The sequence below is a fragment of the Malus domestica genome, chromosome 15 (assembly GCF_042453785.1).
Source record: "Malus domestica chromosome 15, GDT2T_hap1".
NCBI classification, from domain to species: domain Eukaryota; kingdom Viridiplantae; phylum Streptophyta; class Magnoliopsida; order Rosales; family Rosaceae; genus Malus; species Malus domestica.
This window is the reverse complement of record NC_091675.1, coordinates 41099019-41111733: the sequence shown is the minus strand read 5'-3', so window position 1 is coordinate 41111733 and position 12715 is coordinate 41099019. Positions and strand designations below refer to the sequence as shown.

The 12715-nt window shown below is 41.4% G+C and overlaps 4 protein-coding genes across 4 annotated transcripts; 2 read left to right on the top strand and 2 right to left on the bottom strand.

Moving 5' to 3' along the window:
• The first annotated feature begins 798 nt into the window (after nucleotides 1-798).
• LOC139192060 (uncharacterized) lies at nucleotides 799-1573 on the top strand. Its single transcript, XM_070813199.1, has 2 exons — nucleotides 799-895; nucleotides 978-1573. The coding sequence occupies exons 1-2, from the start codon at nucleotides 857-859 to the stop codon at nucleotides 1566-1568; spliced, it is 630 nt and encodes a 209-aa protein (XP_070669300.1). The 5' UTR covers nucleotides 799-856; the 3' UTR covers nucleotides 1569-1573.
• A 301-nt stretch (nucleotides 1574-1874) lies between these two features.
• LOC114826323 (uncharacterized) lies at nucleotides 1875-3227 on the bottom strand. Its single transcript, XM_070812960.1, has 2 exons — nucleotides 2658-3227; nucleotides 1875-2561 (listed from the first exon to the last, which is right to left on the bottom strand). Exons 1-2 carry the CDS (start codon nucleotides 3225-3227, stop codon nucleotides 1875-1877), a joined length of 1257 nt encoding a protein of 418 aa, XP_070669061.1.
• A 1820-nt stretch (nucleotides 3228-5047) lies between these two features.
• Nucleotides 5048-8442, top strand: LOC103416141 (cyclin-A1-1-like). The gene is made up of 10 exons (XM_029094799.2): nucleotides 5048-5439; nucleotides 5868-6258; nucleotides 6366-6499; nucleotides 6697-6789; nucleotides 6941-7074; nucleotides 7183-7258; nucleotides 7364-7474; nucleotides 7570-7719; nucleotides 7827-7961; nucleotides 8080-8442. Exons 1-10 carry the CDS (start codon nucleotides 5227-5229, stop codon nucleotides 8137-8139), a joined length of 1497 nt encoding a protein of 498 aa, XP_028950632.2. The 5' UTR covers nucleotides 5048-5226; the 3' UTR covers nucleotides 8140-8442.
• Nucleotides 8443-8478: 36 nt separating this feature from the next.
• On the bottom strand, nucleotides 8479-11209 carry LOC103401727 (uncharacterized). The gene has a single exon (XM_070813165.1). It carries the CDS (start codon nucleotides 10756-10758, stop codon nucleotides 8689-8691), a length of 2070 nt encoding a protein of 689 aa, XP_070669266.1. The 5' UTR covers nucleotides 10759-11209; the 3' UTR covers nucleotides 8479-8688.
• Nucleotides 11210-12715: the final 1506 nt, after the last annotated feature.

The following is a 12715-nucleotide window of genomic DNA, read 5'->3' as shown; positions in this document are numbered from 1 at the left end:
ACTAACTCCAACCCTGGGCTAAAAGCCAAAATTTTAGCCCAAAATTCCCCCCAAACACCCCCCAACCCAAGCTAAAATATTGGGCTAAAAGGGGAATGCTAAAGTTGGGCCAAATTCCCCCCCCAGCTGCATGGACTCGCCCAATTTTGGGCCACTCTCGGCCCGTGGACTCGCGCACGCGCCCCACGCCCCCAACTTGCAACCGGAGCCCGACAGGAAGGGGGCCCAGCTTCAGGCCTTGTCGGCCACTCATCCGAGCCCAACGGCTCTTTTCAAAATCAGACGGGCAGCAATTAAGGACCGTTGGTTGATCCAACGGTCCAGATTCAAACTTTATTTTTAAAAAATATGTTACTTTAAAATACATTGAATCCAATGGTTGAGATTGAATATACTCAAATCTAACGGTAAAAAAAAGATCTAACGGCCCAAATTAAAATCCAATGGCTAAAATAATTAAATAAATTTATTTAACACAAAATTTACCCAAAAACTCTATAAATACCTATGTATTTGTTCAAACATCCACACAAAATTCAATTTTCTCCTACAATTCTTCCAATTTATCTTTCTATCATTTCTTTCCATTTCCAAATTGTTCAACATGGCAAGAGAGCATGTTAGAGGTCGTAATTGGACCTTTGAGGAAGATGTTTCTTTATGCTTGGCATGGGTTTCTGTTAGTGAAGATGGTGCAGTTGGCACAAATCAAAATAAAAAGGTTTTATGGGATAAAATCATTGCAAAGTTTCAAGAAAACTGCAACGGTAGCGGGCGAGACTGTGGTGGTGTTTATGATCGGTGGAAGACTATCAACAAAGCATGCACTTTATGGAAGGGAAGCTTAGAGAGAGCCATGGTTGGCATGCCTAGTGGAAGGAGCGCCATAGAAATTGTGAGTTTTTTTCTTGATATTTTATTTGTCATGTACATAATATTATTTTGCAACTAATTATTTTTATGTATTTTTTGCATAGGGTGACAAAGCAATGGAAATTTACAAGACAAGAGTAACACCAAAAAATCAAGTTTTTAAGTTGCAACATGCTTGGGACGTCCTCAAGGATTGTCCAAGGTGGGCAACCGATGCAGACCAACAATGGGGAAGATTATTTCAACGTGAAGCCGCACCGAGAAATGAAGGTGGCGATGAAGGTGTCGATGAAATGACCCCATCTCCTTCTTTAGCAAGGCCCCCGGGAAGAGATAAGCAAAAGGAAGCAAAGAGAAAAGGGAAGTCCCAAGATTTGACGAGTGGAGACTTTGCTACCGGAATTGCAAAATTGCACGAAACTCATAGCGCTCGCCAAGAAGAAGCGGCCCGATTGAGTTTGCAAATGAAGGAAATCTCGGATAGGGAGGAAAATAGGTTTGAAATTGAATTCATGATGAAGGACCTCAGCAAATACACTCCAGAGAGGAAGAAGTTCTTACGTAATAAGCAAAAGGAAATTATGCGAAAGTCTGCCTCAAGGAGTATGTTTCAAGATGATGAATCCTCTGAACCCTATATCCCAACATTTCAACGAAGTCCATCACCAAGTGAAGATGGTGGATATGATTGTTAAGTTTATGTAGTGTATGAATTATGTGCTTTATTAATTAAGTTTATTAATTGTTGTTTGTATTAAGTTTATGTTGTTTATTATGATGTCGTTTGTATTAAGTTTATGTTGTTTATTATGTTGTTTATTATGTGGTTTATGTACTTTATTAAATTTATGTCTTATTATTATTGTTTCTATTTAATCTAGATGTCTTCAATAATTATTGTACTTATTATTTCAACCTCCATTCAATAAATTATCCAACGTAGTAGACAAATAACAACATAGTACACTTAAAATTATTACATAAATGCTCAACCAACATCATCAACGTTCACTTTCTCGGCGCCACACATGCTCAACCAAATCCTTGCGGAGTGTGTCATGAATTTGAGGAGCTTGAATTCTATTTAAACGTCTCATATACTCACCCAAGGTGACCCTATCATGTCGGGTCTCATATGTGGTTGGAGCGAGATATTCAACATCTCTTGCAATAGCTCTCGCATGTGTTGGTTGGTCATCATCCACATCTTCGTTTGAATCTTCTTCAAATTCGATGTACTCATCTTCCACAATCATATTGTGCAAAATTATGCATGTCATCATGATTGAATGGAGGTCTTCGGGTTGCCAAAATCGTGCAGGCCCTCTAACAATGGCCCATCGAGCTTGTAAGATCCCGAATGCTCTCTCCACATCCTTCCTGTAAGACTCTTGCCTCTGCGAAAATAATTTCTTCTTTGCACTATCGGGATGAGAAAAACTTTTGACAAAGGTAGACCAACTAGGATAAATACCATCAGTTAGGTAGTAACCTAGCTCATACATATTACCATTTACCTTGTATTGAAATTCTGGTGCCCATCCATTCACAACCTCATCGAACAGAGGAGAAGACCAAAGAACGTTGATATCGTTGTTTGATCCGGGAGAGCCGAAGAATGCATGCCAAATCCATGTGTCGTAAGATGCCACAGCCTCCAGCACGATGGTTGGCTTGTTATGACGGCCCTTGAATTAGCTAGCCCAACCAGTAGGACAATTCTTCCACTCCCAATGCATACAATCGAGACTTCCTATCATGCCCGGGAAGCCTCTTTTGTCTACCTTGCGTAGAAGCCTTTTCAAGTCTTCACGAGTTGGCTTGCGGAGGTATGTGGCTCCATAGATGACTTGAATTGCTTGACAGAAGCGCTTCAGGTTCTCAATAGCAGTACTCTCCGCAAGTCGGCAATATTCGTCAGTTGAGTCAGCAGAGCACCCATTAGCTAGCATTCGAAATGCAGATGTGAGCTTTTGATGAGGTGATAGACTTTGTCGGCCTACGGCATCTATCTTCCTTGTAAAGTAGTGGTCATGATTGACAACTGCGTTCAAGATGCCTTCAAAAAGCTCTCTCCTCATCCGAAACCGCCTCCGAAAATCATGATCAGGAAATTTCGGCCGCTCAATGAAATAATCTTTCATCATTTGGTCATGACACTCTTCTCTATCACGCTGCACGAATGAACATCCCGTGACAGAACCACGATGGCTAGATTCGCCATGGTGCTCATATTGCATAAACGAGTTTACAAGTTCAGCTTCGGTGTTGATCAATTCTAAATCCTCAATGTCAAGCCTTGCTTGGTATTGTGCCATCTCCATTGCCCTGCTACGCCTGCTTCTATCACCCATTGATGAGATATTGAGAATTTTTAGGAAACAAAAACTCTTTGAAAGTTGAAAGATTGGTGAATATAGAGGATGATTGAAGGTTGAAAGATTGTGTGATCAACTAATATTGGACCTGTGTTTATATAGAGGATGATTGATGAACGGTTGGTAAAAGTTGAAAAATTTGTGTTGAACGGTTGGTGAAAGTTGAAAGTTTGGTGTTGAACGGTTGGTGAAAGTTGAAAGTTTGGAGTTGAACGGTTGGTGAAAGATGAACGGTTGGTGAAAGTTTAAAGGTTGGTGAAAGTAGCTTGCTTTGTGAAAAATTTAATGATTTTTCAATATTTATCGGAATTTAAATTTTTTTAGATTAAAATGTTCATAAAATTAATTTACAATAATCTACATATTTATTTTTTATTTTTTAAATTGATTTAAGAAAAAAATTAGCCTAAGTTCATTCTTTAATAATTCCGGGCTAAAATTTTAGGCCATAAGGGTTGGAGTAGAAAAGATATTTCTGGGCTAAAAGCCAAATTTTCCGGGCTAAAAAATTTAGCTTTTAGCCCAAGGGTTGGAGATGGTCTTAGAGAGAGAGAGAGAGATTGTGTTCTCTCATCTCTACTTAAAAAAACCTAATGAGGTTAAGGCTTTACCTAATGAGGTTAAGGCTATAAAGTTGCCTTTATATCTCCTTGTAAGTGTCTAGTTGTGAGTTGTGATTACCACATTTTCTATGATTTAGGGCTGGTTTGGTATTGCTGTGCTTTGAAAAAAAGCTGCTGTGAGAATAAGCGGCTGTGCTGTGAGAATAAGCGGCTGTGAAATAAATCAGCAGAGTGTTTGGTAAACTTTTTTGTAAAAGTGCTTTTGAAAAAAAAAGCAGTCTGATAGTGGATCTTTTCATTAAAGGAGCACTGTAGTTCTGTGTGCTTTGAAAAAAAGCCAGTTTTCCAAAGCTACAAATTGCAGCTTCAGCTTTTTCCTTTGATTTCAGCTTATTCTCACAGCAGCTTCCAAAATAAGCCATTTTTTTTAAGTTTACCAAACACCAAAAACACTTCCAGCTTTTTTTCATACGAGCTTTTTTTAAAATCACCTCAACCCCAAACTGGGGCTTAGAGTAGCTGATTGTTTCTTGTAATTGGTGTTTCAGGCCCCTAATTTAGGGCTTGATTTGAGGAGAAGGGGTGAGGTGTGTTGCTTGTCAGTCCATGCACTCCCTTAATCTCATATATATCTCATTGTAACTTGTAAAGCTTTTTCATTATGGTATATACAATTCTCATACCAAAAATTCGACATGTACGCATGGAACCATCAAGTATAAACTGATTATCAATTAAGGTCATATTCGCCTCCAGACTATTATGAGTTTATTCACACTGGTCTATCGTTCAGCTTCAATCAAACCTATTAATCTCATGTTTGTTTTGAATCATGTTTTCTATTGTGTCAGACAATACACCATCCTAATTAAATGGATCTACAATTTGAATTTGGAGACCGTACACAAATTAAATTGTTGCGACAAAGAGAGAAATCCGGTACACTGTTTCACGTCTATGACATGGCGAATTAGGTCATTTTATTTTGTAGGGTTGAAGCCTTGACGACCGTTTGAATTTGAATTTTCAAAAAGCACAAACAAACCTAAAATCGACAGCCTGTGACATACATCGCAAATAACGGACGAATCAGGCTCATCCGAATAAAACAAAAAGTCTAAGTTTCAAAACTCACGTGGTCCCACCCTTGTCCGCTCCTAACGAATACCGAGCCAAACGGACGGCCCAGATCGTCTCCCAATTCAAATTATCCAATCTCCCCGCCTGAAAAGTATAATTAACTCAAATTCTCACACATCAGTCTCCCTCGCACTTTCTCTGCTGAAAACCACAGCGCCACAAAAAGTCTCTCTCTCTCTCTCTCTCTCTCTCTCTCTCCCCAAGAAGCCCCTTTTTTTCTTTCTTGGGTCTGAGCTTCTTGGACTAAAAATTTGAATTGGGTTTGATCCGAAATGTCGAACCAGAACCGTCGTTCGGCGTTCCCCTCATCCTTGGCGAAACGGCAGGCTTTGTCATCCTCGTCTTCGGCATCGGGGAATGGTGGGAAGGCTGTGGCAGCTGAACCGCATTTGGGAAAGAAGCGTGCGCCTCTTAGTAACCTGACGAATAGGAACAGTGTGCCTAACAATGGTCTACGGAGCTCAGGAGGATCATCGTGCGCTTTGGTATGTGCTAATAATTGGTTTCGCTTTTTGTATTTTCGGTTTGTGATAAAATGTTTCAAAGGAAATAGATTGTAAATTTTGAATTTTTGTTTTTTATGCATTGACTGATGTATATCTCTGTACTTTTTATCTCTGTTGTTTTCTTAAAGTTTACTAGTATTTGGATTAATAGCAAGATAAAAATGCTTAGTACTTGAAGTGATGGCTCGGTTCGTGTGTATTTCTATCTCGTTCGATCTTCTAATCGTCCTATTTTACATGCTGGATGTGTGCCTGTAAATGATAGGAAGAAAAATTTCAGAAGATTTTACTTCCCCTTCTTACTGCTAATTGCATTGAACAAAATCCGCATACATGTAATTTGAAGTTTCACTTGGTCTTAACCGTTAATGTTTCCCGAATTTGATCAATTGATTTCATATCTTAAGGTACCATCCACAAATAAGATTGCCAAAGTGAAAAGGGGACCTCCTGCTTGCACTGGTAATAAAGGCGTGTCAGCGAGTAACCCGCCTGCACCCTTCTGTGTTAAACCAAATGTACCTGTTCTTCCAAAGGTTACATCTTGCCCGAGAAGGGAGGAAGCTGCTCCTAGCAATGTCCCTAGCACTTTCGCTATACCTGCCCCGTGCAGCATGGATGTTTCTCCAAGTAAATCGGATGGCAACTCAGTTTCTATGGACGAGACAATGTCAACTTGCGATTCTTTTAAGAGTCCGGACATTGAGTACATCGACAACAATGATGTTCCTGCAATTGATTCTATTAACCGGAAGACATTCAGCAACCTCTACATTTCAGACAATGCGGAAACAACAGGTGGCATATTTAAGCAAAATTTTGAATTTCCCTTTGCCTGGCCCCTTATATTTAAGTCCATCATTTTGAACTATAATAATCCATTTTTGCTTTGTTTCTGCTTTCAGGGATTGGCTGCAAAAGAGAAGTACTTGCGGAGTTGGAAGATGATAAAGTTGTTGATCTGGATAACAATTTCATGGATCCACAGCTTTGTGCAACATTTGCTTGCGATATTTATAAGCACTTGCGCTCATCTGAGGTTTGTGACATATCTCTGACACTATAAAATACAATGTTGTTGGAACTTTTATGTTTTGCAGAAAACTTTACATACAGTTTCTTCTGGCACGTATATGCGCATATAATCAAAGCTTCTGGATTTGTACTTGAAGTCCACTGTCTTATTGGTTTTGATTTATCTGTGTCTGATGTATGCTCAATTACCATGGACTTTAGGTGAAGAAAAGGCCTGCTACAGATTTCATGGAGAAAACTCAGAAAGACATCAATCCCAGCATGCGCGCTATACTAATTGATTGGCTTGTGGAGGTAAATGATGTTTCTTGAAGCGTCACATATTTAGTATAGACATGTTATTCAAGGGTGTACTTGATCACCTTTTTCCATTGTCTTATATCTGTATGTTTTTCAAATGTTTACTTTCAATCCTGTGAGGCTAAATTTCTAATTCCAACTGCAGGTGGCTGAAGAATACAGGCTTGTACCTGATACATTATATCTCACTGTGAACTATGTAGATCGATATCTTTCGGGGAATCCAATGAATAGGCAACGATTACAGTTACTCGGTGTTGCCTGTATGATGATTGCATCGTAAGAATTTATGCCCCCGATTTGTAGTGTGTTATGTTATTATTTCTCTCTTTGTTCTCATGATCACCAGTTTTGAATTACTGACAAGAAAAATTATTTACATTTCAGCAAATATGAACAGATATGTGCACCGCAGGTGGAAGAATTTTGTTACATTACTGACAACACATATTTCAAAGATGAGGTTGGTTTTCATCCTGCTTCTGCTGAACTCTGGATTTTAGAAGATTATTCCGTGAGTTACTCGTACCTTTCTAAGCTACATAAACATAAACTTTCATTGCTGCAGGTTTTGCAAATGGAATCCGATGTTTTGAATTACTTGAAGTTTGAAATGACAGCCCCAACAACTAAATGTTTCTTAAGGCGATTCTTGCGTGCTGCTCAAGGGGCCAATGAGGTACTTTTGGAGTTTTCAAATGTCCCGTTCGTCTGTTTGTTTACTTCTATTAGAAACATTGGTTCTTTGTGCTGATTTTATTTCTGTATTACTAGGTTACGTCGATGCAGTTGGAGTGCTTAGCAAACTACATTGCGGAATTATCCCTTCTCGAGTACAGCATGCTTTGTTATGCTCCATCACTTATAGCTGCTTCTGCGATTTTCCTGGCCAACTACATACTTCTTCCTTCGAAGAGACCGTGGGTAAGTGTCCTGTTAATATTTTATACGAGTTTACTCATTAAACTCCAATACAACATACACTTATCCATCCATTCTTTTCTGTTTCCATCTGTTGTTTTCGGAAACAGAATGCCACCTTGCATCATTACACGCTCTACCAGCCATCTGATTTGCTCGACTGCATCAATGCTCTTCATCGCTTGTGTTGCGATAGCCAGACTTCTAGTTTACCTGCTATCAGAGAGAAATACAGTCAGCATAAGGTATAAGCAAAATTTATCAAACATTCAACCTCTCTCTCTCTCTCTCTCTCTCTCTCTCTCTCACATGCCTACTTGTTCATGTGTAAATAACATTTATTATTGTTGATTTCTGTCGCAGTACAAATACGTCGCGAAGCTGCACTGCCCGCCAACAATCCCTTCAAAGTACCAAACTTAATGGCGCTGGATCGGAGACATTTACATTTCGACTCCAATGTTCTTGTTGGATGGGAGGTTTCTGGTGACTTAACTTGTGTAGCAGCAGCCAGCAGAGCTAGTTTCAAGCCATGCCATGTAAATTTTTCCTTGTTTTTTACTTTATCTGGGAATCTTTGATGTTGGAGCAAGCCTTAGCTATGTGCATGGTAATTGGTAATTTACTTTTCCTTGTTCTATTGGGGGTTTTATCCCAAAATTTACTTCTAGATGGAAGAAAATTTGACCCTTGTGGTTAATAGAAATTCATCGTCTTAACTTCCAACATCTTCTCATCTTGGCGAATTTAAAAGTGACTTTGTTTACAATCACCGTGTACATAACAAAGACGGTATGGAATATGCGGATTTGTTTCTTCTTACATGGATTAAAACTAGAGTCATAACAGTAGTAGTAATAAAACCAGAACACATTTTCTTTCACATGATTAAGATTTAACTAAATGAGATTTATTTAAATCTCAACCCTTCACACGTGAAATAAAATGTGCAAGTGAGCAAAGCTGTTGTAATTACACACCACATTGATGCATGTTCAGGACACCGTAGCTAGGAACCTCATTGAGCCAGTGCAAGTCCTCAAACTCACACCCAGGCCTATCGATGGGCCACTCTACGTCCGTGGGCTTAATGAAATGGGGGACCCACACCGGTGTCCCATCCTCATAAGAATTTTGTGTCAGCCTCTTAAGATCAGAGCCGTCCAATTTCACCGTAAAGATCTCACCATATGGCTGGTAGTGATGTGGGTTTGAGATGGGCTCAGCTGATATGGCCCTATAGTCTGAAGTGAAGACTAGGCTCTTACTATCCGGGCTGAACCACGGGTGGTTGGTCCGCCCGCCCGTCCCGCTTTGGATCACTTTCCGGAGCCCGGTTCCGTTCGGGCGAATCACGTACAATTCGAAGCTCCCGCTACCCGGGTCCTCTCGGTCCGATGCAAACGCAATCCAATTTCCGTCTGGAGACCAATTACACATTGTGTCCGTCCATGGACCTTCCGTTAACCTGTAGAGCCCGCCACTCTCGCCAACTTCAACGTCCATTATGTACAAGTTCTTATGACCCGTACGACCCGACCGGAACACGATTTGTTTTCCGTCTGGTGAGGGTGAAGGGAAAGCATTATTTTTCCCATTTGTGGTCAACTTCTTAAAGGTCGCTCCGTCAACATCATTAATGGTGATGGCAATGATATCCACCTCGGCGCTCTCAGGTGCAAACTCCAGTCCGGCCCCCGTGTATAAGACGCCCTTGCGGACCGGGTCCCACGAGGTCGAGAAGGCGTTTCCGGGATATACCTGGTGCCGGTTCGAACCGTCCCGGTTCACAACATACACACCCGGGAAGTTCACGTAAGCGATGAGATCACCCCCGGGTGAAACCGAAGGAAACGAACCGTCGATTCTCAGGATTGACAGGTTCGGGATTGGGCTGTGGATGTTTTGAAGAAAAAGCTTGGACCCTTCTTGTTTGTTTCCGTTGCTTCTGCACTTGTGGTACCCGACCCGACTCGAATCGGGCGAGATGAACGGGTTGAAGTGGTGGGTTTGGGGGGAGACGTGCCGAGTGAGCTCCTTGAATTCATTCCTCACCAGGTCGAAAAGCTCCACGTGGCGAAAGCTCGAGGTGGGTCTTCTGGTCGCCAAGGCGATGAAGTCGTGGTTCCCTGGTGACGTGGCGGGTGTGAACGCGTGGAGACCCGGCGGAGTGACTCGCTGAACCACCACCGACTTGGTGGAGCTCGGACCCTCTCTCGGTAAAATTGCCCTGTAAACACTCCACCACTGATCCTCGCCTCTTCTGTGAAAGTAAATCGTCGAATCGTCGACCCAACTCGGCCAGCCACCGTGCTCGACCACCTTGACTCGCCTAGTCCCGTCCCCAGTCAAAAACACGTAGATGTCCGTACTCAGGTCCTCGACCTCGCCGGTCCAGCCTCTCGGTCCGTACGAAGCGACCGCCGTCCAGATTCCGGACGGTGACACGGAGGGACTGAAGTCAGCGTCGCCGCGAGGAGTGAGCCTCCGAGTCACACTCGAGTCCAGGTGCGTCGAGTACACCGCGACGGAACTCGTCCTTGGCACACCCGAGTCCTCGTGAGTGGAGACGTAAACCAAATAATCCCCCGTCAAAGTCGGCCTGTCCTTCATGGAAAGACGATTCTGCCCCTGCTCCAAACTTAACAGGGGGACCTGAACCCGCTCCGATACTTCAAGAGTGGACCGTCTTCCGCTGCTCGCCGTCGGGGAATTGAGATAAACGGCGTCGTAGAATATGTTGGAGAAGCCGTTTCTTTCGGTGACGTAGATGAGCTGGAGGTAGGGGTCGGAGCGCGTGGGGGATTGGATTCGGGTTTTGTTGGGGAAGTGGCCGTTGAAATTGACGGATTTGCCGTCTGTGATTTGGGTTTCGGTGGTGGAGGACGGTGGGCCCCGAATCGGGAGGGTGAAGATGTCGAAGTTGTAGTCTAATCGGCCAAGCGTGGTGAAGACGATGCTGGAGCCGTCGTGGGCCACCGCCGTACACAACCAGAGCGCCGCCGAATGGAGCAGCAAACAGATAACTGATTTGGGATTCATGTTTTGCTTGATTTCTCGGGATTCGAGTGAAAGAGAGAGTGATGATTGAGTGTTCTTGTTGTCCGAATTACTGGAGGCGTTTTGGAGATAACGCAGGATCCGAGGGGAGAGGAGTGAAATGTGCCACGTGGGCAGTGCGGGAGACGTTGGATGGATGATGGAGTCATTTTCTTAGTGGGCCCACTGTTTGTCTATTTGTTTGGATTCCTCATCGGCATAAACCCACGAAACAATTTGTCACTTGGGACTTGAAATTTTATTCAATTTGTTTGATTTTTGTTTACTTTGGTGAATGATTGTGTGATTTTTTCAAGTCTTTATATCGTCATCTATTTATTTATTTATTTTTTGTCTATTCTATATTGTATACAATTAACATGACAAAATGCATTGTTCAGAAAAAACAAAAAAAGAAGACAAAATGCACAACATTAAAATTGTATATGTTAGACCGTTTGTCCATTATTATTTTATTCGCTCATTACGATTAAGGTAATTCATTGAAAATTTATCATCGAGGCCAGGCAGGACCTAAATGACGTGGATTAACGATGTGCCTTTCAATTAAGGATATATCCATAATATTATGTCAATTATGGTTTTGGATCATCGATGCGGGTGGTGATATTGTCCTTTGATTTCCAACTCCAAAAAGGAATTTTAAGTTTTTTCATTAGCTAAACAAAAAGTTGTTGATTCTATTTTTGCAAGTCCAAAAAATGACAGTAGAGTACATCATAGTTCCTGCACCTAATTTCTTAGTGATTAATTAATGTGAGTACATCATAGATACCTTTCTAATAATCAAGCTTGGGTATATACCACTACATATTCTTTCATGTGCTGGGAAACATGGAAATCAAGATGCAAAGGTTCTTGAGCTGTTTCGGATTTCCTCCAAGCAATTTCAAGGCCTGAGGGTTATGATGTTACCTTTTCCGAACTACAACCCTTCACCACCTCTCCTGGTCTCATCCCCCGCTTGGCATGATAAAGGCTAATTTTGATGGAGCCTGGTCAAGGGAAAACCATGAATGTGGTTCGGGAGTTTTTTTCCATACCTCCAGCGGCTCTATTATTGCGGGTGCATCCAAACCTTATTTGTCTTCTTCTGCTAACCAAACTGAAGCTAAGGCAGCTCTACTTACTGTCATTTCAGCGAACGATAACAATTTCCAGGGTGTGGCCTTTGAATCAGATTCTCTAGAGCTGATTAGCTGCATCAATGGTGACTTTAAGAAAGGAGATATTAGCTGCATCAATGGTGACTTTAACAAAGGAGATTAGGCCATCTTTCTCACTCATCACTTTCATTCGATTAGCGTGTGGTGGATTCCATGTCAATCTAATTTTGCAGCCGGTTGGGTTTCGCATTGTAAGAGAGGGATGCATTTAGTAGGGCTGGAACGGCAATCAAGATTACATATTTAATGGTTCGGAAATCCCGAATCAATCCGAAAATATATATATATATATTTATTTATTTTGGTTGCATGCAATTTGAATATTGAATTTAAATGGTTTGATAGTAGATTATATCAGACATAGAAGTATACAATTAAGTAGTATGGAACACCAATTTAACTTGGTATGAATGAATTGGTATTTCATTAGGTATGAAATTCAAATTAATATGAGGTAAAAAAACCTAAATTTCAGTTGATATGAAATTGGAGAACAAAATTTTAGGCCAAAAACCCAAATTTTAGTCCACATAAAAAAAAAACTCAAATTTCAACCCAAAAGCCTAAAACCAAAAATCCAATCCCGATCCATCCCGAAATACCGAAAACATTTCGGGAATCCTGAAAATTGGGAATACCGAAATTTCGGTTCGGGATTGGTCTTCAAATTCCCGGCCCGAAAATTTTCGGTTTGGGATTTGGGATCCCACTTTCGATTTAGGATCCCATATCGAACCACCCCTAATTTAGATGTTTAGGTCATAAGGCCCCCA

Excerpts from the sequence above, each read along its gene's own strand:
- LOC139192060 (XM_070813199.1), top strand. The coding sequence starts at position 857 with ATGGTTGGCATGCCTAGTGGAAGGAGCGCCATAGAAATT. Across the intron at positions 896-977 it reads GAAGGAGCGCCATAGAAATT|GGTGACAAAGCAATGGAAAT; the intron begins GTGAGTTTTTTT and ends TTTTTTGCATAG.
- LOC114826323 (XM_070812960.1), bottom strand. The coding sequence starts at position 3,227 with ATGGGTGATAGAAGCAGGCGTAGCAGGGCAATGGAGATGGCACAATAC. Across the intron at positions 2,562-2,657 it reads TGAAAAGGCTTCTACGCAAG|GGCCGTCATAACAAGCCAAC; the intron begins GTAGACAAAAGA and ends AGCTAATTCAAG.
- LOC103416141 (XM_029094799.2), top strand. The coding sequence starts at position 5,227 with ATGTCGAACCAGAACCGTCGTTCGGCGTTCCCCTCATCCTTGGCGAAA. Across the intron at positions 7,475-7,569 it reads CTGCTCAAGGGGCCAATGAG|GTTACGTCGATGCAGTTGGA; the intron begins GTACTTTTGGAG and ends CTGTATTACTAG. Across the intron at positions 7,962-8,079 it reads AGAAATACAGTCAGCATAAG|TACAAATACGTCGCGAAGCT; the intron begins GTATAAGCAAAA and ends TTTCTGTCGCAG.
- LOC103401727 (XM_070813165.1), bottom strand. The coding sequence starts at position 10,758 with ATGAATCCCAAATCAGTTATCTGTTTGCTGCTCCATTCGGCGGCGCTC.